The sequence below is a fragment of the Lobosporangium transversale genome (assembly GCF_002105155.1).
Source record: "Lobosporangium transversale strain NRRL 3116 chromosome Unknown BCR41scaffold_8, whole genome shotgun sequence".
Classification (NCBI taxonomy): domain Eukaryota; kingdom Fungi; phylum Mortierellomycota; class Mortierellomycetes; order Mortierellales; family Mortierellaceae; genus Lobosporangium; species Lobosporangium transversale.
This window is the reverse complement of record NW_019028986.1, coordinates 27,190-51,369: the sequence shown is the minus strand read 5'-3', so window position 1 is coordinate 51,369 and position 24,180 is coordinate 27,190. Positions and strand designations below refer to the sequence as shown.

Here is a 24,180-nt window from a genome sequence, read left to right as displayed (position 1 = left end):
TGTTTTCATTTCATTCTTCTTTTATTCATCTATCTATCTATCTCTCTCTTATCCCTATCCTTGTGGTTTTTATTGTTTCTCGCTTTTCTTTTTTTTTCTTTCTTTTTTTTTTTTTTTTTTTTCCCTCGGGAAGGATAAGATGTTTACAAATCATCGACAGGAGGTGAATGAATACAGTAACAAACAAATCAAAATAATAAAATGAATTTCTTTTTTTCTTACGCTCCATCCATGCCTTACAGCAAGGGCGGTAAAAGTATATCTATATCTATATCTATATAAATATAAATATAAATATACACAAACAAGTTTAAAGATGAATCTCGGTTAAACACGGGAACATGACATGACATGGCATGGCATGGCATGGCATGATGCCAGATCCAGAGATGCTATCAAGAACTAACGTTGGATCTTTGCTAGAACGTGTCTGTACAGTCTGACATACAATCGCATACAACATGCAACATGCAATATATAAAACATACAACATACAACATACAACATACACACATAAGAGATCATACATTCTGAACTCAACCTCCATCTCCCATTGGTTCATATAATATCATCACAAGCCAACTCAATCGTCACCTCAATCATGAACAAAAAGAATATGGAACGTTGGAAACTAGGACCAATCAGGTTAGAACTGAAAAAAAAAAAACTGTAAAAAAAAAAAAAAAAAACGAAAACATATCTATACAACAATATATATACATTTATATCAAAGAGAAAATAAGAAAGAAAAAAAAACGTATGTATTACAACAAATGAAAAGAAAATGACAAAGCAAATGCGCACGAGCACCCGAGCACCGAGCACCCGAGCATCGAATCATCGAAACATCGACCACGGAACACAGAAATAAAAAACGAATAAAGAAAATATATACCGTTTTATAGCTCTTTTTTTTTTTTTCCCCCTTTTCTTCCAAGAAATCTTTTTGTGTGATCATTGGGGGGAGGGAAGCCTGAGCGCTTGCTTCTACGGTTCTAGCTCAAAACAGAAATGAAAGTTTAGTTTACAAGACAAAAACAAATGAGGGAAAACTTCATACAACACCTCTGTATAAACATGTATAAACATTTATATATATATATACTATAAGAACAGAGCGAGACGGGAAGAAGAAGAAGCCAACATTACAAAAAAAACCCCCATCCAAGAGGCTATACAACGGATATAAAAGGGATGGGTTCCAGTTTAAAGTAAAACGTACACCAGTCGATTTTGAGTTTATTAGCATTAAGCAACTTTGCTTCAACATTAGCCTCAATATAGCATATAATACATCTTTCGATTGATTGACTGTGGTCATTCAACATTTAATCGTCTCAAAAGTAATATTATTCTAGTTTCTTACTGGATAAAACAAGCGGACCAAAATGATGATGCGCAGTGGAGATGGCAAAGAGATAGGACAGAACGGAGGATCCCTTTCTCCGAGATCATTCTTCTTCTTTTTCTTTTTTTTTTTTACTTTACTCTCTTTCTTTCTTTCCGCATGTGAATGAGCTCTACAAACCGGCTTTTCCATTATTTTTTTTTTTTTTCTTATTCACCTACTCTTTTTCCCCCCAACAGTACGTTAGTGTGTTGGAATGGAAGGAAAGAAAGGGAACAAAACGTACAGGTACATGTACATGAACATGTTCTGCAACCTTTTCATATGTCATTCTATATACTCGATTGAAATGATGGATGGTCGTACAACTTTTTTGTTCTCAGCTATTAAATTTTTTTCATTTTTCATTTTTCATAGTTCATTTTTCATAGTTCGTAGTTCATACATAGCCCATAGTTCCATCTCTTCTCTTTCTCCCATGCTCACAGATCAAGGAACCCAAATGGTGGTCAATGTCACCTTGCGGGCGGGAGGGCGGAAGAAAAAAAAAAAGAGTTTGGGCGTAAAATGATGAAATGTTGTTCTACAGCCCGACAAAGTGTCTTATTTCTTTCATTTATTAAAACCTAATTGGACTTCAAATGGGAAAATTAGTAAATAAACAAAAAAGAATCCCGGATCTGGAGACCCAAGAGTCAGATGAGATCATGAACAAGGGGAAAAGAGAAAGAAGAATAAAATAAAATAAAATAAATAAAAAAGAAAGAAAGAACGGAGGAGAAGAAGGAGAAGGAGAAGGAGAAGGAGAAGAAAGAGGAGGAGGAAGGAGAGTAAAAATAAAAAATAAAAAAAAGAGACAGAGACAGAGATATCCACGTAGGGCAAAGAGGCGAAGAAAAGAATGTAAAGGGAGGCAAGAGAAGGGAAGGGAAGGGAAGGGAAGGGAAGGGAAGGGAAAGGAATGATCGCAAAGGAATCAAGTAAAGGTAATGCAAGGTGAAGAGCAGAATAAATAAACAGAACAAAAGGCATTAGAATAGAGACAAGATGATAAGCAAAAAAAAAAAAAAAAAAAGAAAAAAAAGGACAGGGGCCCTCGGATCTCATTGCCGTATCCCTCCCAATCAACTTTCTTTTTCTCTCTTTCTCTCCCCTGGATGATTGTTTTGCATCTTCTTCGTGTATGTGTATGCATTTGTTGGCAAAGCATCCATCCATCCATCCAATAGAAAGTGGCCGTTATTGTGTCCTGTGCCCTTTTTTTTTTTTTTTTTTTTTTTATTATTCACAAACAAGTTCAGGGTTATTTTTTATTTTATTTCTTTTAATCCGCACACCCTGAACATGTTACCGTGTACAGTACGTTCCCTTACCTGCATTGTTGTTGCCCTGTGCCCAAATGCATTGCAAAAAAAAAAAAAAAAAAAAAAAATAACGCATTGTCCATATCTTTTTTTTTTTTTTTTTTTTTTTTTTTCTTTTAAAAACAAACACAACCACATCGTTTTTTCTTTTATTTTTACCGTTTTCTTTCTATTCACTGCTGTTTTCTTTTATTTGTTCTCCAAAGGAGACCGTTGAAGTTGACTTGAATCCAAGTGAGAACACCTTTTTTCTATTAAAAAAAAAAAAAAAAAACTGAATAAATGCATCTACTTACGAAACAAAAACACACAAGTGTTGGCCAAAGCAACATTTCACATTCTCATTTCATCATCCTATTGCCCTTGAATTGAAGAAAAAAAAAAAACTCCCATTAACTCTAAGCTTGTTTATTCCCTATCCACCCATACATGTCAATAAATAAATAAATAAATAAATAAAAAAAGCGCAACTCTGGATTGATCCCCCTCTCCCCTTGCATCATAGAGAACGATGCTGAATACATCCCCCCCCCCCCCTACTCCTGCTGAAACCAACAGGGGAGGGGAGAGCAACGGCAGTAGAATGCGAGATCAAAAGTAGATCAAAGTATTATATATGCATATGAATCTACAATCATCCTTAAACTTTGATCAATCATAAACACACAGGTGAATTTACAAATGCAGTGTCCTCCCTCCCTCCCCTGACGATCTGATTACTGCCACCCCATACTTTACTCACGCTTGTACTTCTCAAAGTAGACATCTTAACAAGGAAATGCCGATCATGTATAGACGAGGGATCATATAAAAAAAAAAAAAAAAAAAAAAAAAGGAAATATCCAGGGAATGAGATTGTTATTGAATTAAGATTTGTACTTTATTTTTTGTTATAATGATCATCACTTTGTCTGCCATGGCAAGTGAAATGACCGAGTGTTATTAAATCCTCTGTCCTTTATTGACAAGAGGCCTAGCCTACTAAAGGGACCCTTCCTATTGAAATACACGAAAGAGCATTCAGCGCCGAAGTTTGTCCAACATCCTCTGGGCATCAACATCACCTTGATCAGCAGCTTTTTGGTACCATTGTTTCGCTTCAATGTAATCCTTCGAGACTCCCTTGCCGTGATGGTACATCGAGGCAATAGTGCGCTGTGCATCAACATGTCCTTGGTTAGCAGCCTTGAGGAACCATTCAAAAGCTTTGGAATAATCTTGTGAAATACCCTTGCCATTATAGTACATGGCGCCGATATTGTTCTGAGCGCCGGTATCCCCCTGGTCGGCAGCCTTGAGAAGCCACTTGAAGGCCTTTGGATAGTCTTGTGGGATGCCCTTGCCATTATAGTACATGGCGCCTACATTGTTCTGAGCATCAGCATTCCCTTGATCGGCAGCCTTGTGATACCAGTCAAAAGCTTTTGAATAATCTTGTATGACTCCCTTGCCATAATGGTACATACATCCTAGAGTGCTCTGAGCATCAGCATATCCTTGATTAGCTGCCTTGAGATACCACTCGATGGCTTTTGAGCAGTCTTGTAAGGTTCCTTTGCCATTATAGTACATGGAGCCAAGGCTGTGCTGAGCATTTGGGTATCCTTGGTCAGCTGCCTTAAGGTACCAGTCAAAGGCCTTCGAGTAGTCCTGTGCCACTCCCTTGCCATGCTCGTACATGGTACCGAGATTGTGCTGAGCAGTGGCATATTCTTGGTTAGCTGCCTTGAGGTACCAGTCGATGGCTTTTGTGTAATCTTTTGGGGCTCCTTTGCCATTATAGTACATGGTACCAATATTATGCTGAGCTTTGGCGTATCCTTGATTGGAAGCCTTGAGATACCAGTCAATAGCTTTTGAGTAGTCTTGTGGGACGCCTCTCCCATTCTCATACATAGTACCAAGGTTGTGCTGAGCTTTGGCATATCCTTGATTGGCAGCCTTGAGATACCAGTCGATGGCTTTGGAGTAGTCTTGTTGGACTCCCTTGCCATCCTCGTACATGGTACCTAGGTTGTTCTGAGCAGTGGCGTTTCCTTGGTTAGCGGCCTTGAGGTACCAGTCAAAGGCCTTTGAGTAATCTTGTGGGATTCCATTCCCGCAATGGTACATGTATCCCAGATTCGTCTGAGTGAAAGCATCCCCATTGGCTGCTCTGATCAGAGCAAGTGCCAATTCCTCGCTCTCAAGGATGGTTGGCCTTTCCGAAAACTTTGCTTCATTGCTTTCAACACCCTCTGTCTGCGGCTCGACTATGATCGAACAACCTGCCCCATCTTCTCTTATGGAAACGAGCTTCATATGTGGCTCCAAGCTTTTGGGACCATTGCTGTTGGCTACCTTGACGGCAGTAAGAGTCACGACTTCATTCAACTCTGGTGTAACTGACCCGTCCACCTTTCCCTGTGTTACTGCTACGCCCGGTTCTTTCGAAGCGCCTTCTTGAGAGGAAATGACAACATCCAGTACGCCGTCTAGCTCCGCACGGATCCGGAGCGGCTTGATGCTAATGTACAATTTTATAATACTCAGGTTAATATCAAATGCTATACAACGCTGGAAAAAAAATAATAATAATAATAATAGATACAAAATATTCGTGCAACGAGCAAGATTGAGAAGTCAATTTACTATTCAAAGTTGTCATCTGTAAGGAAAGATAGGATCCTTCTTCCGGATTCTATATGGGTTGACTCCTTGTAAACCGATTTTATATCATTCCAAAGGATGATAAACTCCTGAGATTTTTGATCGAAGCGCGCCTCAATGCGTTTGATATCTGACAATGGGATCGATGATCCATCCGGGTTGATGAGGCGGAATGCCTGAAGTCTTTTCTCATCAAATTTCATTGTCCTTAGCTGTGTTTTGTTGGGAATCGTGATGTTGTATACGTGGTAGAAGCCGTGAGACCGAAATGAGTATAGAAAAAAAAATAAATAAATAAAAGAAATAGTGGAGGTTGGTGAAGCTTTCCTCTTTATTATATATTTTGTTTTTTAAGGGAGGGAGGAAAAAAATGTCCCGTCTCTTCGCCTTACTTCTTTCTATGTCTCCTTATTCTCCCTATTCTACTAACAAAAAGAGGAGACATAACAGCGATCTGCTTATAAACAGAATCATTCGATTCAATCATCCAGGCGTCGACTTGTTCAAAGTGATCTTGGAGGGGAGCAGCACGACTTTGAGTCCAGTCTCGTACTGCCTCCGAGGTTGATGCCATTAAAAATATCGTCACGGCATTAACATTATCGAATCGGGTTTCAGTACTGTTGTGCTCAGCTCTGGAAAAAAAAAAAAAAAAAAAAAAAAAAAACCTGAAAAAGCCTTGCAGATTCGTCATCTTGCATTCTCGGAACACCATTCAAGGTCAGGAACCAACACGCAACTATCATCATGCCGGATATGAACAACTTTGCTCAATGAATTGAAGTATGACACTAGAACATAAAAAAAAAAATTTTTTTTTTTTTGTAGCAGTAGATAGCTCAAATGCCAGGAGAGATACAGTACTCCAGGTGCGATGATGAGCGCTCACCGTATGCCAGGACTGAAGGAGTTTTATTAAGTTAGCATGAAACCTATCTCACAAAGTATTGGAGTTCCCAACAAGTTTTTTTAACTTTTCTTTTCTTTTTTTTTTTTTGTTCGAATTTGAACTGTGTCCCCAATCACTGCAAAGCTGAAGACTGCCCAAGGCATGAGTAGAGAGCTCGGCTGTAGTAATATCAGGCTTGAGCATATGCATCACTATCAGGAGGTAGGAGCCGTATCTTTAAAAAAAAAAAAAAAAAAAAATTAAAATTAAAAAAAACAAGGACTATCCAGAAAATGACTTTTATGTTAACGTGCATCAACTGTAAGGGCCATAATTTGGTCGTCCAATCAAATGAAAGATAATGAATATCAAATCTGATAGGTTATGTAGTAAGTGGACGTATCCAACAATGTTTTGGGCGCCAAGGCGCTTTGAGCACCTGAAACCGACTGATCCGACAATTCCTAAGCATCATCACTATCATCACTACTATCACTATCATCACCATCATCACTGTCTCCATCCTAATCGTTCTCAGCATCTTGATCTGTAGCTTTTTTGCACTACCGTTTTGCTTCACTGGATACAAAGAAACTCCTTTGCCATTTTTATACATTGAGGCAACTGTAAGTTGAGCATTAGCATCTCCTTGCTTAGCTGCCTTGAGACACAACTCGAAGGCTTTTGTGTTGTCTTGTAAATGCCCTCGCCACGCGCGTACCCCGTGTCTAGGTTGTACTGTCCAATGGTATCTCCTTGCTTGGCAGCCTTGTAAAACCAGGCGATGTCTTTTGAGCAGCCTTTTGAGGCTCCATTGCCTTCGAAGTATATGCAGCCTATATTGCTTTGAGCACTGGTTCTCCCTTGGTTAGCTGCCTTGAGATACCGCTCAAGGGCTTTTGAGTAGCCTTGTGGGACGCCAATGCCATGATAGTCCATGCAACCTAGATTAGCCTGAACACTAGCATATCTTTACTGCAGTGCCTTGAGATAGTGCTCAAAGGCTTTGTTAAATCTCGTGGAAGGCCTTTACCAAATCATACTTCATACCTAGTTCACACTGAGCGATGGCATCATTTTTTGTTTGTGTCCTTCTTCTTTCCAACTGATCTGTTCACTTTTCCTTGCCTTCTTGCCTTCTTGCCTTCTTGCCTTCTTGCCTTCTTGCCTTCTTGCTACACTTGGTTCTTTCAGAGTGCCTGCCTTAGAGGAAAATGACAATATTCAGCACAATATCAAGCTTTGCACGGATTCGGGGCGGTTTGGTGCTAGTGTGTAAATTTTACAGTGATTGGTTTAATACTGGATACAAAGTATATGCTTTACAATAAAAGAAGAAATAGATATTCCCCATCCATACAACGAGAATTAGCGGTAGTCAGCTTAGTATTCCAAGCTCTCATCTGTGAAAAGGATAAAGGCTTCCCCCCCTCCACTTTCTATATGATTCGCGTCCCCCTTGCAAGCAGATGTAATATCGCTCCAGAGGATGATGTACTCTTGCGTTGTGTGAGCATCAATATGTCCGATATCTGGTGAAGGAAGTGATGATCCATCAAAGCTGATAGAGAGAACTGCTTGAAGCTTTTTCCTCAGCAGCTAACATTGTCATTGCTTGTGCGCTGCTTGAAACCGTGGTATTTTATGAGTAAGTGGTGAGCAAATAGTGGTGGGCAAGAGTGATAGCAAAAGTTAGGAGAAAGAAGAGTTAGACTTGTGTTCTACACGTTCCAAGAGGGGGGAAAATATGTTTCATTTGCAAATATGGAACAGGAACGTGATGAACGTTTCACTGTGAACAGATACTTCCTGCAAGTGCACTTCAAGTGATCATGTCTTTTAAAATGCACTGTTGTCCTGTTTTCCTCATCAATTAGTATTCTCCAGGACATCAAATTAGGCCAGGATTCACTACACAATTTACATGAATCGCCTGTGTCAATGAGTTGAAATATAACATTGAAACAAACAAAATCTTTCCAGCTATACATAAATGATTCAGATGCAAGGAGAAATGCAAGGGTTCAGGTTTAAAGACAAACATTCAAGGCACAACATGACGGAAGAGATGTACTAGGCACAATGAAGCCCATCTCGTAAAATATCAAAGGAAGTAATCAGCAGGGTTTTAAGGGGAATATACTCCTTAACTTCTTGTCTTCTGACAATGGTGCAATTACTCAAATTGGATATTGCCACAACTGAGATCTTTACTCGTACCTTAGAGAGTCGCAGCTTGGCAAAGATAGGGAGCACATCCTGACTCGAGAATAAAAAAACCTCCCCCGATTGGAGTCCTTGTTGATCAGGTATTGTCATATCCTGAAGATACCCCTAGAATCAGAGGCAATTGACTTGAAAAGACAGGAGTTACGAACGAGGAAGCAGTATTGATGGGGCTCGGAATCTTGGCAGGAGCAGACATAAGATAATGTAGAAGAACTACTTGGACTTCAAGGGACCAACAAAGTCAGTAAGTACGTTTGATCACACACATTAACAACAGACCGGAGAGTCATGTAAAGCGAAACTAGTGTCGAGCAACTCCATAAAAGATACCATGGGAGGACGTATTCGGCTAAAAATGGTGCAGAGTACAGCCTGACATATTCCATCCATTGAACTAGAAGATGTTTTTCAACCACACTATCACACTATCATACTGCCCATAAACCTAGATTTCATTGTTCGAAGCTGGGGATAGACCATAGCACACCAACATTGCAGCGCCTTAGTCTGTAGCCAAAAGGGATCCCGCCAACATTATCTTGTAGTTGGAAAACCTTTGTAACCTTGTAAAAAATGCAGTATCTGCTCTTGAAGATGGAAAAAAAAAAAAAAATAGGAAAAGAGACAATAAAAGCATTCAAGCGATGTAACATCTGCAATCCATTTTCATGGTTTATTTCCGCATTTCACGAGTAGGAAGCCTCGCAAGGAGAAAATGATCGTATACAGATTAATCAAGGTTGCCATAGGATAAATATGTGTTTTGGAGAATCCATTGTAAAGTAAAAACAAAGCTGGAGATAGCCAGGCGTGAGACTGTTACTGATACGGAGTCAGGATCTGTAATCTTACAATAAATCTCATGTCCAGTAGACAATCACCTCTACTGATCCATCTGTCCTTTATTACAGAAGCATGGTGCACCCAAGGGTATGTACTTCCTATTAAATACATAAAAGATCATTCAACGCTCGAGCTGGTCCAAAGTATATTGGGCATCAGTATCGCCTTGGTCAGCGGCTTTCTGGTACCATCGCTTTGCTTTAGCAAGATTCCTAGAGACGCCCTTGCCATCGTGATACATCGAGGCAATGATGCGTTGAGAATCAGTATCTCCTTGGTTTGCAGCCTTGAGATACCAATCAATAGCCTTTGAATAGTCGAGTGTAACTCCATCACCATTATGGTAAATGACACCTAGAGTGTACTGAGCATCAGCATTTCCTTGGTTGGCTGCCTTGAGATACCAGTCAATGGCCTTTGAATAGTCTTGTGGGACGCCATTGCCTTCATGGTACATCTGGCCTAGATTATATTGAGCAACGGCTTCTCCTTGGTTGGCAGCCTTGAGATACCACTCAAAGGCTTTTGCGTAGTCTTGTAGGGTTCCATTGCCATCATAGTACATCTCACCTAGATTGCACTGAGCACTGGCATACCCTTGGCTGGCGGCCTTGTGGTACCACTCAAAGGCTTTTGCGTAGTCTTGTGGGGTTCCATTGCCATCATAGTACATCTTGCCTAGGTTGTACTGAGCAGCGGCATGTCCTTGGCTGGCAGCCTTGAAATACCAGTCAAAGGCTTCTGTGTAATCTTGCAGGACCCCATTGCCACTAAAGTACATATATCCTAGCATTACCTGGATGACAGCATCTTCTTTGACTGCTTTGGCCAGGGCTGCTGCCAATCCTTCACTCTCTGGGGTAGTTGATTTTTCCGAACTCTTTGATTCATCCCTTGGAATACACTCTCCTTGAGATTCGACAACAACTGGACAATCTGTGCCATCTTCCTTTACGGGAAGATCCTTCATATCTGTCTCTAAGCTTTTGGTGCTATTGCTATCGGCTTCTGTGTTGGAATTAAGGGTATCGACTTCACTTAATTTTGGCACAACTGGTTCCTCCACCCTTCTCTGTGTGATTGTTATACCCGGTTCTCCCGAAGTGCCTGCTTGAGAGAGAATGACGACATCTAGTACATCGTCTAGTTCTGCACGGATTCGGAGCGGCCTCAAACTATCAAGAAATTTTACAACGGTCGAGTAAAAAAAAAAAAGAAATAAATATCATACTTACAACATCAAAAAAACATTACAATGCAACGAGCAGTATTGATGGATTAATTTACTATTCAAAGTTCTCATCCGTGAGAAATGATAAAACTTCTCCTCCGATTTCTATATGATTTGCTTCCTTGTAAACGGATGTAATATCGTTCCAGAGGATGATATGCTCTTGTGTTTTATGGTCGAAACGAGCTCTAATACGTTTGATACCTAACAATGCGGCTGGTGATCCACCTGGGTCGCTGAGGTGGAACGCTTGAAGTCTTTTCTCGGTAGCTTTCATTGTAGTCGGCTATTTTTTTTTATTTTTTTGTTTGTTTTTAAAACCGTGGTGCTATATGCGTGGTAGTGGACAAGGACAGAACGGAAGGAGTGAAAAGAAAGAAAGTAAAGGAGATTGGTGAAGCCATTTATTTCAAGGAAAAAAACCGTCCCGTCTCATCGCCTCCTTATTTCAAAATCACAACAAAAAACAAAAGCTACAGCATGATTTAATCACGGTCCGTTTATAAACAAAACAATCAATAAATGAGGTATAAAGGAAGTAAATAGGAGGGAGAATTTTTACAGATGCAGTCAGCCCATAGCATGACTGAAAGAGTATACTAGGCGGCATGAAATCCATCCGATTAGAGTGCTGGAAGTTTTGGTCCGGGCAACCAGTAAGTTTTTATTTAAAAAAGGTGTGGTTCCTACTCCCTGACAGTAGCGTAAGTGCTCAAGCCCGATATTTCTACAACCGAGGTTCCTTCCATGCCTTAGGTATATATATATATATAAGAGAGGATGCCCAGAGAATGATGTTAACGTTATTTTGTCCACTTATTCTACAATTTAACGATCATTATTTTGCCATCCACTCAGTAAGAGGATTCTTAGCGTTATATTTATTGTCGTTTATGGTGGAATAAGCAATGAGCAAGTAAATTTAGCGATGTTCCGTACTATATACATTTTGAAGCTTTTGGTCATTTAAACTGATCCTATATTTCCTAAGTATCAACAGCATCTTGATCTGCAGCTTTTTGATACCATCGCTTTGCTTTAGCAGGACTTTTAGCGACTCCATTGCCATCCTCGTACATTGAGGCGACCGCGCGTTGGGCATCAGCATTTCCTTGCTTAGCAGCTTTGAGATACCATTTAAAGGCTTTTGAGTAGTCCTGTGGGATCCCATTGTCACACTCATACATGCAGCCTAGATTGTACTGAGCACGGGTATGTCCTTGGTTTGCTGCCTTGAGATACCATTTGACGGCTTCTGAATTGTTTCTTGAGACTCCATTGCCTTCCTCATACATGGCGCCTAGTGCAGCCTGGGCATCAGCATCTCCTTGCTTAGCAGCCTTGAAATAGTATTCAAAGGCTTTTGAGTAATCTTGCGGAGTTCCTTTGCCACTCTCATACATTTCGCCTGTATTATACTGGCCAATGACCTCTCCTTGGCTGGCTGCCTTGAGGAACCAGCCAAATGCCTCTGCATAATCTTGTGAAACTCGATTGCCATCATAATACATGTGCCCTAGATTGATCTGACCACCAGTATGTCCTTGGTTTGCTGCCCTGCGGTACCATTCAATGGCTTTTGAGTAGTCTTGTGGGACGCCCTTGCCATCTTCGTACATGGTACCTAGACTGTACTGAGCACTAGCATCTCCTTGGCTGGCGGCCTTGAGATAGCAGTCAAAGGCTCTTGAATAGTCTTGTGGGGCGCCTTCGCCAAAATAGTACATCTCACCTCGTTTGTACTGAGTGACAGCATCATCTTTTTTGTCTTCACCCTTGTCCTCACCAACTGATCCATCCAATCCTTCTTGTGTTATTGCTGCACCCGGTCCCCTCAAAATGCCTGATTGAGAGGAAACGACAATATCCAGTACAACATCAAGCGCTGCACAGACTTGAAGCGGTTTGACGCTAATGTACAATATGTTAAACTGGTAAAGTTAATTATCATCCATAAAGATAAAAGGTACAATCTTTTCAAAAACAGTTTCAACGAGTGGTCAATTTACTATTCCAGGTTAATGTCGACACGATACAATAAAGTCTCCCCTCCATATTCTATTCGGACTGCATCCTTGTCAATGAATATAATATCGTCCCAGAGAAGAACGTATCCTCGTGTTTTATAGTCAAAGCGAGCTTCCATGTATTTGATATCTGGTGATGAGACTGATGATCCGTCCAAGCTGATGAGACGAAATGCTTGAAGTCTTTTCTCAGTACCTGTGGCTCTCATTGTTTGTTTATTGTTTGAAATTCCAGTGTTGTTTAGGTGAATAAGAGTGGTGGCAAGAATAGGAGAAAGGAGAAGGACAAGAACAGTTTATGAAGAAAGGCGCAGACCTTAAACACGTGGGAATGTTTCACTGTGGCTTGCTGACTTCCTATAAATGCATTGTGATTTAAAATTCTCTTTTGAAGCAAAATGTTACCGGTATGGTATTGCCACGAGCCTAACGGCCCTATTAATAACGCTTCTGTCTTGCTGAACCGTCGCTTTGAGCCCTTAGAATATTAAATTAGGCCCAAATATCCCAAGCGAGGGAAGTTCTCCAGTAGTAAACGGCCTCAATGTGAGGGTGTCATCTCTTTGTCTGTGCTCATTCTCTCTTCAACTGGTCCATTCACTCTTCCATGCATCCTTGTTGCACTTGGTTTCCTCGAAGTGCCTATATGAAGGGAAATGACTATATCCAGCACACCATCAGGCTCTACACGACTCCGTAGCGGCTTGATGCCAGTGTGTAATTTTTACAGTGATCGGTTTAATATCAATTGCAATGTGCTTTACAATACAAAAACAATTATATGTTATTTACTCATAAAACGAGTAATAGTGGTAACTCTTTTCGCAGCAGCTACTGTTTTCATGGCTTGTGCGATGCTTGGAACTGTGGTATTTTTCAAGTAGTGGTGGGCAAGAATGGTGGTAAAGGTAGTAGAAAGAAGAGTACGGCTCACGTTCTACACGTTGCAAGAGAGGAAACACACTCCATTGCCTGTGTGGAATGGAAACGTAATTGATGCTTTTATAGAATAGATACTTCCTAAAAGTGCGCCCCAAGTGATCATGTCTTTAACATGCATCCCAAATCGCTAGTGCCAAATGTTGAAATATAACATGGTTGTACACAAATGATTGGGATGCAAGGGGGAAATTTTAGGGTTCAGATATGAAGCAGATATTCGAGGTATAGTATGATGGAAGAGATATACCAGGCACAATCTCAGAAAACATTGAAGGATACGGTCTGAAGAATCAGCAGAATTTTAGAGTAAATATAGCCCTCAGCTTCCCATCTTCTGACAGTGGTGCAAATAGTCAAATTAAATGTTACTACAACCGAGGTCTACTCATGCCTCGAAGGACCGGAGCTTGGTATGGATAGGGCACACATCCTGATTCGAAAACAAATGAATAAAGAGATGATTAAAGTCCTTGTTGATGAGGTAATTTCATATCCTGAAGACACTCCGAGGAGCAGAAGCAATGGGCTCGGAAAGACAAAGATTACGGACGAAGAAGCAGTATTGATGGACCTCAGAGCCTTGGCAAGAGCGGATATATGATGATGTAGGGGAAACACTTGAACCTCGAGGGACCAGCGATAAAGTTGGTATGTACGTTTGATCATACCCACTAAAGAACCATAGCAGAGCATAGAGCTGTTGGTCGATGCCATAAAAGACGTCATGAAAGGACGTAGACATGGCTAAAAATGACGCATATCGCAGAGAAACAGTTCTTAGCACGCTCACCCATCGAGTCAGAAGATATCTTCCAACCGCACTATCGCATTGTCTCTTAGCATAATTATAGGTTTCGTACTTCGAAGACGAGGATAGAACATAGTACACTAACATAGCGGCATCCTAAGCTGTAATTAAAGAGTGTCCCACTAACATTATCTTGTAGTAGGAAAGCCTTTATATACGTTCCTGGAGGTAAGCGATAGGAAAAAAAATAATAAAAATCTTCCAGCAATATGACGATTTTCTATTCCGCATTTTCCGAGTAGATAGCTTCGCAAGGGAGCAATGATCGTATGCAAATTAATCTAGAATAATAACTATAAAGCGAAAATAAAAATGGGAATAGCCAGGCATGAGATAGGGCCTGTATTTATACAAGAATCCTCAAGCCCATTAGACGATCAACTGTATAAAATTATTTGTCCTTTATTACAGAGGTGTGGCGCATCAACGAGCATCCTATTAAATATGCGAAAGAGACCTCAGCACTAGAGCTTGTCTAATATTCCCTGGGCATCAACATCACCTTGGTCAGCGGCTTTTTGGTACCACTTTATTGCTTCTACAAGGCTCTTAGAGACTCCTTTGCCGTCTCGATACATCGAGGCAACCTTGCGTTGAGCAGCAGCACTTCCTCTGTTGGCAGCCTTGAGATACCAATCAAAGGCCTTTGTGTGGTCTTGTGCAACTCCACTGCCATTTTGGTACATGAGGCCTATATTGGATTGAGCAGCGACTTCTCCTTGGTTGGCTGCCTTGAGGTACCACTCAAAGGCCTTTGCATAGTCTTGTGAGACCCCATTACCACTATAGTACAGGTTGCCTAGATTACATTGGGCAATAGCTCTTCCTTTGTTGGCAGCCTTGAGATGCCACTCCAAGGCTTTTGTGTAGTCTTGTGAGACACCATTGCCATTACCATACATCCTGCCTAGATTGGCCTGAGCGCTAGTATGCCCCTCATTGGCAGCCTTGAGATACCACTCGATGGCTTTGGAGTAGTCTTGTTGAGCTCCCGTGCCCTCGTACACCACGCCTAGATTGTACTGAGCAGCGGCATGTCCTTGACCAGCAGCCTTGGCATACCACTCGATGGCTTTTGAATAGTCTTGTGTGACGCCTTCACCATGTTGGTACATGAAACCCAGGTAGTTCTGGGCCTCAGCATACCTTTGGTCGGCAGCCTTGAGATACCAGTCAAAAGCTTTTGTGTAATTTTGTGGAACCCCATTGCCATTATAATGTAAGAGGCCTACATAGTGCTGAGCACCAACATTTCCTTGATTGGCGGCTTTAAGATACCAGTCAAAGGCCTTTGAGTAGTCTTGTGGGACGCCATTGCTATTATAGTACATGAGGCCTACATTGTATTGAGCAACGGCTTCTCCTTGGCTGGCTGCCTTGAGGTACCATTCAAATGCTTTTGTATGGTCTTGCGGAACCCCTTTCCCACCAGAGTACATATCTCCTAGGATTACTTGGATAGTGACGTCCCTTTTGAATGCTCTTACCAAGGCTGTCGCCAATTCTTCACTCTCTAGGGAATTCTCCGAACTGTTTGGTTCATTCCTTGGGATATACTCTCCTTGAGGCTCGACTACGGTCGAACAATCAGTGTCATCTTCTCTTGCAGAAAGGTCCTTCATACCTATCTCCAAGCTTTTGGGGCTATTGCTATTGGTTACTTTGTCGGAATTAAGGGCCATAGCTTCACTCAACTCTGGTACAACTGCCTCGTCCACCCTTCTTCGTGTTGTTGTATCCGGCTTCCTTGAAACACCTGCTTGAGAGGGAAGGACAACATCTAGTACACCTTCTAATACTGCACGGGCTCGAAGTGGCTTGACACTACGATGTAGTTTTACAATGGTTGAGTTTTTATCAAAAGCAATACAGCACCAAAAAATAGATATTATCCATCCGTGCAACGCTGACAGGTCGATTTACTATTCAAAGTCCTCATCTGTGAGAAATGATATAAGTCTCCCTTCAATTTCTATATGACTTGCATCCTTGTAAACGGATATAATATCGTTCCAAAGGATAATGTACTCTTGTGCTTTATGATCGAAACGAGCTTCAACGTGTTTGATATCTGACAACGAGGTTGATGGTTCATCCAACCTGATGAGACGAAATGCTTGAAGGCTTCCCTCACCAACCTTCATTGTTATCGATTGTGATTTGTTTGGTAATGTGACCATATATGCGTGTTAGCGGATAAGAGTGGAGAGAAAGGAGTGAACAGGAAAGAAAAGGAATGAAAGAAGGAATTGAGGTTAGTGCAACCATTTTTTAAGGGAAAAAAAAACCCCCCTCTTGCTTCTTCGCCCCATTTCTGTCCTTTATTGGCATTTTTATGATGAGATAATTTCATATCCTGGGGACATTCCGAACAGAAGCAATGGACTCGAAAAGACAAGGGTTACGGACGGGGAAGCAGTATTGATGGAACTCGGAATCTTGCCAGGAGCATATATGATGATGTAGGAGAACTCACATGGGGCTCAAGTGACCTACGATAAAGTCGGTATGTACGTTTGATCACATTTATTAAAGAGCTACAGCTGGGAGTCATGTAAAGCCAAACTAGTGTCGGCCGTTGTCATAAAAGATACCATGCAAGGATGTAGTCATGGCTAAAAATGACACATATCGCAGGGAAACAGTATCCAGCACGCTCACCCATCAAGTCTGAAGATATCTTTCAACCATACTATCGTTCTCCTCTACTTGACATAATTCTAGATTTTATCCTTCGAATACGAGGATAGAACATAGCGCACCAATATAGCAGTACCTTAATCTGTAACTAAAGAGTGATCCATCATCAATCTTGTAGTAAGGAAGCCTCCATAATCCTTGTAAAAGTGCAGTATCTGTTCCTGGAGATAAAAAAAATAAAATAAAAATAAAGATAAGATCATGAAACCTCCGCAATTTTTTAGGGTTTTTATTTCTGTATTTCACGAGTAGGTAGATTCGTATGGAAACAATGATCCTATGCAGATAAATCCAGATTGCCATAAGATGAATATGTGGTATGGGAAACCAATTGTAAAGCAAATATAAAAATGGAGATAACCAGGTATGAGATTGTACTGACTTATTAAGGCATGCAATTTTACATCAACCATCATATCAAGTGAACAGTCAGCTGAATTAAATTCCCTGCCCTTTGTTGTAGAAGCATGGTGCATCCAAGGGTATGTACTTCCTATTAAATACATAAAAGATCATTCGACGCTCTAGCTGGTCCAAAGTATATTGGGCATCAGTATCGCCTCGGTCAGCGGCTTTCTGGTACCATCGCTTTGCTTCAGCAAGATTCTTAGAGACACCCTTGCCATCTTTATACATCGAGGCAATGATACGTTGAGAATCACGAGCTCATTGCTTTGCAGCCTTGAGATGCCAGTCAAAGGCCTTTGAATAGTCTAGTGGGACGCCATTGCCAGCATAGTACATCTCGCCTAGATTGTATTGAGCAACGGCTTCTCCTTGGTTGGCAGCCTTGAGATACCAATCAAGGGCTTTTGCGTAGTCTTGTGAGGTTCCATTGCCATCATAGTACATCGCACCTAGATTATATTGAGCAACGGCTTTTCCTTGGTTTGCAGCCTTGAGATACCACTCAAAGGCTTTCGAATAGTCTTGTGTGACGCCTTTACAATGTAGGTACATGTAACCTAGGCTGCACTGAGCATCCATATTTCCTTGGTTGGCAGCCTTGAGATACCACTCGACGGCTTTTGCGTAGTCTTGTGGGGTTACATCGCCATAGTACATCTTGCCTAGGTTGTACTGAGCAGTGGCATGTCCCTGATTGGCAGCCTTGAGATACCACTCAAAGGCTTTTGCGTCGTCTGGTGAGGTTCCATTACCATCATAGTACATCTTGCCTAGATCGTACTGAGCAGTGGCATGTCCCTGATTGGCAGCCTTGAGACACCACTCAAAGGCTTTTGCGTAGCCTCGTGGGATTCCATTGCCATAATAGTACATCTTGCCTAGATCGTACTGAGCAGTGGCATGTTCCTGATTGGCAGCCTTGAGATACCACTCAAAGGCTTTTGCATAGTCTTGTGGGGTTCCATTGCCATCATAGTACATCTTGCCTAGGTTGTACTGAGCAGCGGCATGTCCTTGGCTGGCGGCCTTGAAATACCAGTCAAAGGCTTCTGTGTAATCTTGTGAGACACCATAGCCTTTCTCGTATATATCGCCTAGATCGAACTGAGCATTCGCACTTCCTTGGTTTACAGCCTTGAGGCACCAGTCAAGGGCCTTTGCGCAGTCTTCTGGGTTACCAGTACCGGAAAGATACATGTGACCTAGAGCACGCTGTGCACTAGTATATCCTTGATTGGCTGCCTTGAGAAGCCAATAATGGGCTTTTGCGCGGTCTTTTGGGACACCAGTACCAGTAAGATACATGTCACCTAGAATATACTGTGCACTATCCTTTCCTTGCTTGGCTGCCTTGAGAAAGCACTCAAAGGCTTTTGCCAAATCGCGTGGAGCGTCTTCGTCGCGCATGTAAATCACACCTAGGTCGTACTGAGTGGAAACATCTTCCATGTCTGTGTCTCTTTCCTCTCTAGCTGATTCGTCTACTCCTCCTTGTGTTATCGCTGCACCTAGTTCTCCCGAGGAGTCTGCTTGAGGCGGAATGACGATATCCAGGACGATATTCAGGACGATATCAAGCCTTGCGCGGATTCGGAACGGCTTAATACTATTTTGCAGTTTCGCAGTGATCGGTTTAGTACCAAATGCTTTATAACACGAACTAGATCTTATCCCATCCATGCAACGATGCAAGGGTGGTCATCTTACTATTCAAAATTCTCATCTATGAGGAAGGATAAAGCCACTCCATCTGTTTCTATATGATTTGCATTCCTATAAAGGGAGGTAACATCACTCCAGAGGACGACATATTCTTGTATCTTTGGATCGAATCGAGCTTCAATATGTTTGATACCGGGCCATGGGGATGAAGTTCCATTCAAGTTAATGGGACGAAATGCTTGAAATTTTCTCTCAGCAGCCACTTTTGTCATTTTATACTCTGTGCTGTTGGAGATTGTTTCTGTATGAGTGGTGGTGAGCGAGTGGTGGTGAGCGAGTAGTGGTGGGCAAGTGTGGTGGCAAAAGTAGGAGAAAGAAGCAGAGTGCGAATTTATGCACGTCTCCAACCCAAATGTAAGACAAAATGTTTCACTTGGAACGTCATTGTGGCTTGACAATATGCGTTCAAGAACTAGAACAACTTGCATTCTCAGGACAGCATATTAGGACAGCATCCACCACACAATTCACATCATGCACCTGTAGAATATAAAGTGCTTGTGCGAATGGAGCGAACAGCACTATAAATAAATGATTCGGATGCAAGGAAAATATATATGTATGTTGGCTCAGATGTAAAGATAGACTATTCAAGGCATAGCGTGACAGAAGTGGTGTACCAGGCACATCATGTCCATCTCGCAAAGGATTAAAGGATATGGTTTGGATTAACCAGCAGCGTTTGTAGGAGAGATTTCCTCTTATCTTTTGATAGTGGCGCAAATGCTCAAGTTTGATAATACCACAGCTGAGATCTATGCTTATACCCTAGGGAACCTCTAGTTTGGTAAAGATAGATAACACATATTGAACTCGAGCAATAATAAAAAAAAAAAAAAAAAAATAGTGATTTGAGATTTTTGTGGATGAGGTAATTTCATATCCTAAAGACAACATTCAGAGAAACAAAGACAATGGACTTGAAAAAAGACAAGAGTTACGGACAAGGAAAGCAGTGCCAATGGATAATGAGGCCCTAGAAGAAGCAGATGCGGACGGCGACAAAATAATAAAGTCCTTTTTCTTTGGATAATCTCTATTAACTATTATAGGACTACAGCATTAGAACGCGTCAACACGAGATCAGTGCCACAAAAACTATGAGATGTTTATGCAGGAAAGAGACTTCTATCCCAAGATAGAAAAAAAGAAAAAGAAACTCATGGTTCAAAGCCGTTTTTGCGTTATAGCCTCTAAGCTACACAACTCATCGGCATTGATGATCCGCAGATGATTAAAAACAGACGGTCAGACGAACATGTCCTGTTTATCCAACGATTTCTGAACACGAGGATCTTCCATCCACACACTCCACCTGTATTCTTTCATTCCTCATTCTGTATCATAAACGCTAAAAAAAAAAAAAAAAAAAAAAAAAAGAAGGGTTGCAGTTTTGAAAACAAAGTCGAGTGGTAGTATCATGTATGTATGTATCAATACAATAGGACAATAAACAGTCAATGTGTCCAGTCTTGAAAGACAATCACATCCCATTGGACCCTTTAGTACCATCCATTATATACTGTTACATTTTTTTTTTCTTATTTATTTAATTTGTTTTTTGTTTTTTTATCCAGTACTCAATCGAGTATGACGCGAACAGCGTTTAGATCAATGGGAGTAAAGCTGTGGATGTCAATTCCACGTGAACTCAATTCAGCTTCAGCATGGCGTGGAACCAACATGGGAATCAAATCTGGGCGGATAGAGAGTTCTAAAAAAAACCATTGCCAAAATTAAAAGAAATTTTGGTCAAAAACATGCAATTTTAACAATAAATGGATTAAATGGATCACATCAATGTCATGTCATCCAAAGTATCAGTTTTCTTTTCTTTTTTTCTTTTTTTTTCTCTTACCGAGAGGAGTAAAGTTGAAAAGAGGAGGAAGATCCCTGCCACTGCACAGTTTCGTCTCTGGTGCTCTGAGCTCATCAAAGAATGGGTGAACCATGGCTTCAATAGGTGTATATCGTTTTGATGGTGTATATTCCAAGAGGTGTGCAAGAAGATCCAATGCTTCTGGAGATGTCCTTGAGCGGAAGATCTAGATACGAATCAAAGCAACAGCCCGTTTTTCTTTAATATCTTGATAATCATGTAAAAAAGAAAGTTTTCCGTATGGTTTTTTTTCTTTTTTTCTTTTAATACCTTATTGAAAGGATGAGGCTTGATCTGAGGGAACTTGTGTTCCATGTACTTTGGGTTCATTGTCTGGATCTGCTCCTTACTGGGTGTTCCAAGCACTTTGATAATCTCCACCAGTTGATCAACACCACTCTCTCCAGGGAACAATGGCTGACCAAGCATTAATTCTGCCATAACACACCCTGCTGACCAGACATCTATTATGAATCAAAAATAAACGTAACAATCTAATCACCGTTAGTTTTTTTTTTTTTGTTCACAAGGAATTAATTCATGTGAAGGGGGACTGATCTGTTGTTCAGCAGTAAAGAGTCAAGTAAAGTGTTCAAATATCCCAGGTAGATTTTTTTTTTCCTTGTTCTTCTTCTTCTTCTTCTTCTTCTTCTTCTTCTTCTTCTTCTTCTTCTCCTTCATTACCAATGTTGGTCGTGTAGTTCGTTGCGCCAAAGATCAGTTCTGGAGCACGGTAATATCGTGAACAGATGTAGGACACGTTGGGCTTTCCTGCAACAAGGACTTTTGCGCTATTTCATTTACAAAGAGAACAGATCCACTTGTTGAGTAAGTAAAAAAAACAATAAAAAAATAAAAGATCTGAGACATTTATCTCACATGCAGGGGGTGAATGCTTTTTTTTTTTTTTTTTTTTTTTTTGACTGCGGCCCCCCATGTCATCCTACTGTAAACATAAACACACACCATTACACCATATCCAAATATTCAAGTATACTCAAAAATAATAAAAATAAAAATAAAATGTGGGAAGGAAGTAAGGAAGGGAAAGCATGATTAATTTTTTTTTTTTTACCTTCCAAAGTCACATAGTTTCAAGATTCCGGTAACAGGGTTCAATAACAAGTTCTGGGGTTTGATGTCACGATGGCAAATGCCTAAAGCATGAATATAAGCCAAGCCACGGAACAGCTGATACATATACAGCTTCACTTGGAAAATAGGCATCATCTGCTTGATCTTGGAATAGTGACGCGAGGCACGATAAACTGTCTCGGGGATGTATTCCAGCACAAGATTCAAATAGACTTTATCCTTCTACATGTATATTTATACACATATAAAACATTATTAACTCCTCGCAATGTCAGATAAAAAGAACTTGGATAGTGAATGGATAGCGTGTTTGTTAAAGTGATTCAAGGACTTGCTTTTTTTTTTCTTTACCTTTTCTTCATTGTAGAAAAAAGCCTTTAGTTCAACAATATTGGGATGTGAGACTAGACGCATGATTTCTAGTTCACGATTCTATTTTGCCCAAGAAAGAAAAGAAAAGAAAAAAAAAAAGTGTTGATGTGGTCAACATTACAAGTAGTAGCAAATAAAGATAAAAAAAAAATGCCTTGCAAATTTCACTGTGGTAAAAAAAAAAAAAGAGACAATTGTCACCATTATCATCATCATCAACTACTACACCAACAATAAAAGCTGGGTAGAACTAATAAGAAAGAGGAAAAAAAAAAAAAAAAAAAAAAAGTTCCAGAGAGACATTTACCTACCTTGAACCGTGCATCCTGAAGCACATTCTTAATGGCTGCATCTTCGCCAGTGTCTGCTAGTTTTGCTTGAAAGACAACACCGAAGGAACCATTGCCGATGGCCTTACAGCTGTTATATGCAAGTTCAAAGGGCTCTCCAGACTTGCCATCGTTTGCCTGCACCTTGATGATCTTTGTAGGGTCTGGTTCACCTATCGATGTAATAATAATAACAATAATATTAATAAAGAAAAGTTAATAATAAACCTGTTATTAATAACACTTGCTTCTGTTTGTTGTTTGTCCCAACTTTTATCTTTTTCTGTCATCATCATCATCATCATAATAATAATAATAATAATAATATAAAAACAATGTCCATTCATCACATCTTTGTGCAATCCCAAAGTGATGCCTTTTCTGATGCTTCATTTCTCACGCTTTTATATTTTCTCACTCACTCACTCTCTCGCTTTCATTTTGCTTTGTCACATTTTTTTCGCATGTTTTCCTTACCACTGATCTTGATGTAATTGATGGTGGGCTCTGATGGCATTGTGGATGAGTTTTTTTTATTTTTTTGATGTTGTTGTTGTTGTTAATGTTTTGTTGTTGGGGGAGGGAAAAGAAGAAAGGTTGATGAAAGCAAGATTTCTGTTCTCCGAATCTGATGGATTTTTTTTTTTTTTTTTTGTTCCAAGCTCAGTTGTTCGGTAAGAATATTCGTCTTGGGCTGCTGTTTTGGCTGGCTGGCTGGCTGGCTGGCTGGCTGGCTAGCTAACTGGTTCGCTGGCTGTGTTTTTGTCGTGTGAGGTGGAGATTAATGAATCCGACTTTCTTTTTAATCACAGATTGTCTTCTCGCTTGCTTGCTTACTCGCTTGCTTAGTTTGCTTGTTTGTTTGCTTGCTTGCTTGTATGCTTCTTGATATTACTTCTTTTACTTGCTTACTGGGTAGTGCTGACGTTGGTTGGTTGCTGTTATTTATTCTTTACTGCGAAAGTACGTCAGTTGTAAAGAAAGAATAAATATAAAGAAAAGAAAGAACGAAAAAAGAGGGAGAGGAGGGGGGGAAGAGGAGGAGAGGAAGATAAAAGACGGGTACAGGTGCAGGTGCAGGTGCAGGTGCAGGTGCAAGACGGGGGTAAGAGTAAGGGAAATAAGGTCACGAGGAGAAAAGGAGCAGAAGTGAAAAGGAAGAGAAAGGAAAAGAGAGGAAAAGAGAGGAAATGTGAGAAGAAGAGAAATAAAATAATCTTTGGGCATCAGGGACGCGTTTAAAAAAATAAAATAAAATAAAAAAGCGCGCGTGCTCTCAGACTTTGAACAACATCCCCCAGTCCCATCAGTCGCATCCCACACAATTATATTATCTTGCGGGAAA

General features: G+C 40.6%; 8 protein-coding genes across 8 annotated transcripts; 1 reads left to right on the top strand and 7 right to left on the bottom strand.

Moving 5' to 3' along the window:
- Positions 1–3,732: 3,732 nt before the first annotated feature.
- BCR41DRAFT_333318 (hypothetical protein) lies at positions 3,733–5,634 on the bottom strand (the record flags this gene model as incomplete). The annotated part of the gene is made up of 2 exons (XM_022021886.1): positions 5,344–5,634; positions 3,733–5,218 (listed from the first exon to the last, which is right to left on the bottom strand). Exons 1-2 carry the CDS (start codon positions 5,562–5,564, stop codon positions 3,733–3,735), a joined length of 1,707 nt encoding a protein of 568 aa, XP_021883756.1. The 5' UTR covers positions 5,565–5,634.
- A 1,999-nt stretch (positions 5,635–7,633) lies between these two features.
- On the bottom strand, positions 7,634–9,046 carry BCR41DRAFT_384615 (hypothetical protein; the record flags this gene model as incomplete). Its single annotated transcript, XM_022027591.1, has 5 exons — positions 8,914–9,046; positions 8,746–8,873; positions 8,325–8,584; positions 8,175–8,233; positions 7,634–7,782 (listed from the first exon to the last, which is right to left on the bottom strand). The coding sequence occupies exons 1-5, from the start codon at positions 8,957–8,959 to the stop codon at positions 7,634–7,636; spliced, it is 642 nt and encodes a 213-aa protein (XP_021883755.1). The 5' UTR covers positions 8,960–9,046.
- A 210-nt stretch (positions 9,047–9,256) lies between these two features.
- BCR41DRAFT_319351 (hypothetical protein) lies at positions 9,257–10,912 on the bottom strand. Its single transcript, XM_022021347.1, has 2 exons — positions 10,610–10,912; positions 9,257–10,497 (listed from the first exon to the last, which is right to left on the bottom strand). The coding sequence occupies exons 1-2, from the start codon at positions 10,828–10,830 to the stop codon at positions 9,444–9,446; spliced, it is 1,275 nt and encodes a 424-aa protein (XP_021883754.1). The 5' UTR covers positions 10,831–10,912; the 3' UTR covers positions 9,257–9,443.
- Positions 10,913–11,498: 586 nt separating this feature from the next.
- Positions 11,499–12,737, bottom strand: BCR41DRAFT_233408 (hypothetical protein). Its single transcript, XM_022020083.1, has 2 exons — positions 12,563–12,737; positions 11,499–12,484 (listed from the first exon to the last, which is right to left on the bottom strand). The coding sequence occupies exon 2, from the start codon at positions 12,278–12,280 to the stop codon at positions 11,540–11,542; it is 741 nt and encodes a 246-aa protein (XP_021883753.1). The 5' UTR covers positions 12,281–12,484; positions 12,563–12,737; the 3' UTR covers positions 11,499–11,539.
- Positions 12,738–13,361: 624 nt separating this feature from the next.
- BCR41DRAFT_368604 (hypothetical protein) lies at positions 13,362–14,123 on the top strand (the record flags this gene model as incomplete). Its single annotated transcript, XM_022026392.1, has 2 exons — positions 13,362–13,569; positions 13,876–14,123. The coding sequence occupies 2 exons, from the start codon at positions 13,362–13,364 to the stop codon at positions 14,121–14,123; spliced, it is 456 nt and encodes a 151-aa protein (XP_021883752.1).
- A 671-nt stretch (positions 14,124–14,794) lies between these two features.
- On the bottom strand, positions 14,795–15,661 carry BCR41DRAFT_301759 (hypothetical protein; the record flags this gene model as incomplete). The annotated part of the gene is made up of 1 exon (XM_022020637.1): positions 14,795–15,661. One exon carries the CDS (start codon positions 15,659–15,661, stop codon positions 14,795–14,797), a length of 867 nt encoding a protein of 288 aa, XP_021883751.1.
- A 2,035-nt stretch (positions 15,662–17,696) lies between these two features.
- On the bottom strand, positions 17,697–19,372 carry BCR41DRAFT_368602 (hypothetical protein; the record flags this gene model as incomplete). Its single annotated transcript, XM_022026391.1, has 2 exons — positions 17,697–19,044; positions 19,146–19,372. The coding sequence occupies 2 exons, from the start codon at positions 19,370–19,372 to the stop codon at positions 17,697–17,699; spliced, it is 1,575 nt and encodes a 524-aa protein (XP_021883750.1).
- Positions 19,373–20,723: 1,351 nt separating this feature from the next.
- On the bottom strand, positions 20,724–23,492 carry BCR41DRAFT_348491 (Pkinase-domain-containing protein). Its single transcript, XM_022023312.1, has 8 exons — positions 23,313–23,492; positions 22,818–23,008; positions 22,486–22,566; positions 22,115–22,356; positions 21,724–21,830; positions 21,310–21,503; positions 21,019–21,205; positions 20,724–20,874 (listed from the first exon to the last, which is right to left on the bottom strand). The coding sequence occupies exons 1-8, from the start codon at positions 23,350–23,352 to the stop codon at positions 20,741–20,743; spliced, it is 1,176 nt and encodes a 391-aa protein (XP_021883749.1). The 5' UTR covers positions 23,353–23,492; the 3' UTR covers positions 20,724–20,740.
- Between the last annotated feature and the right edge of the window lie 688 nt (positions 23,493–24,180).

Excerpts from the sequence above, each read along its gene's own strand:
- BCR41DRAFT_319351 (XM_022021347.1), bottom strand. The coding sequence starts at position 10,830 with ATGAAAGCTACCGAGAAAAGACTTCAAGCGTTCCACCTCAGCGACCCA. Across the intron at positions 10,498-10,609 it reads ACGGATGAGAACTTTGAATA|TTTGAGGCCGCTCCGAATCC; the intron begins GTAAATTAATCC and ends ATTTCTTGATAG.
- BCR41DRAFT_233408 (XM_022020083.1), bottom strand. The coding sequence starts at position 12,280 with ATGTACTATTTTGGCGAAGGCGCCCCACAAGACTATTCAAGAGCCTTT.
- BCR41DRAFT_348491 (XM_022023312.1), bottom strand. The coding sequence starts at position 23,352 with ATGCCATCAGAGCCCACCATCAATTACATCAAGATCAGTG. Across the intron at positions 23,009-23,312 it reads CAATTACATCAAGATCAGTG|GTGAACCAGACCCTACAAAG; the intron begins GTAAGGAAAACA and ends TTACATCGATAG. Across the intron at positions 22,567-22,817 it reads TTCAGGATGCACGGTTCAAG|AATCGTGAACTAGAAATCAT; the intron begins GTAGGTAAATGT and ends TGGGCAAAATAG.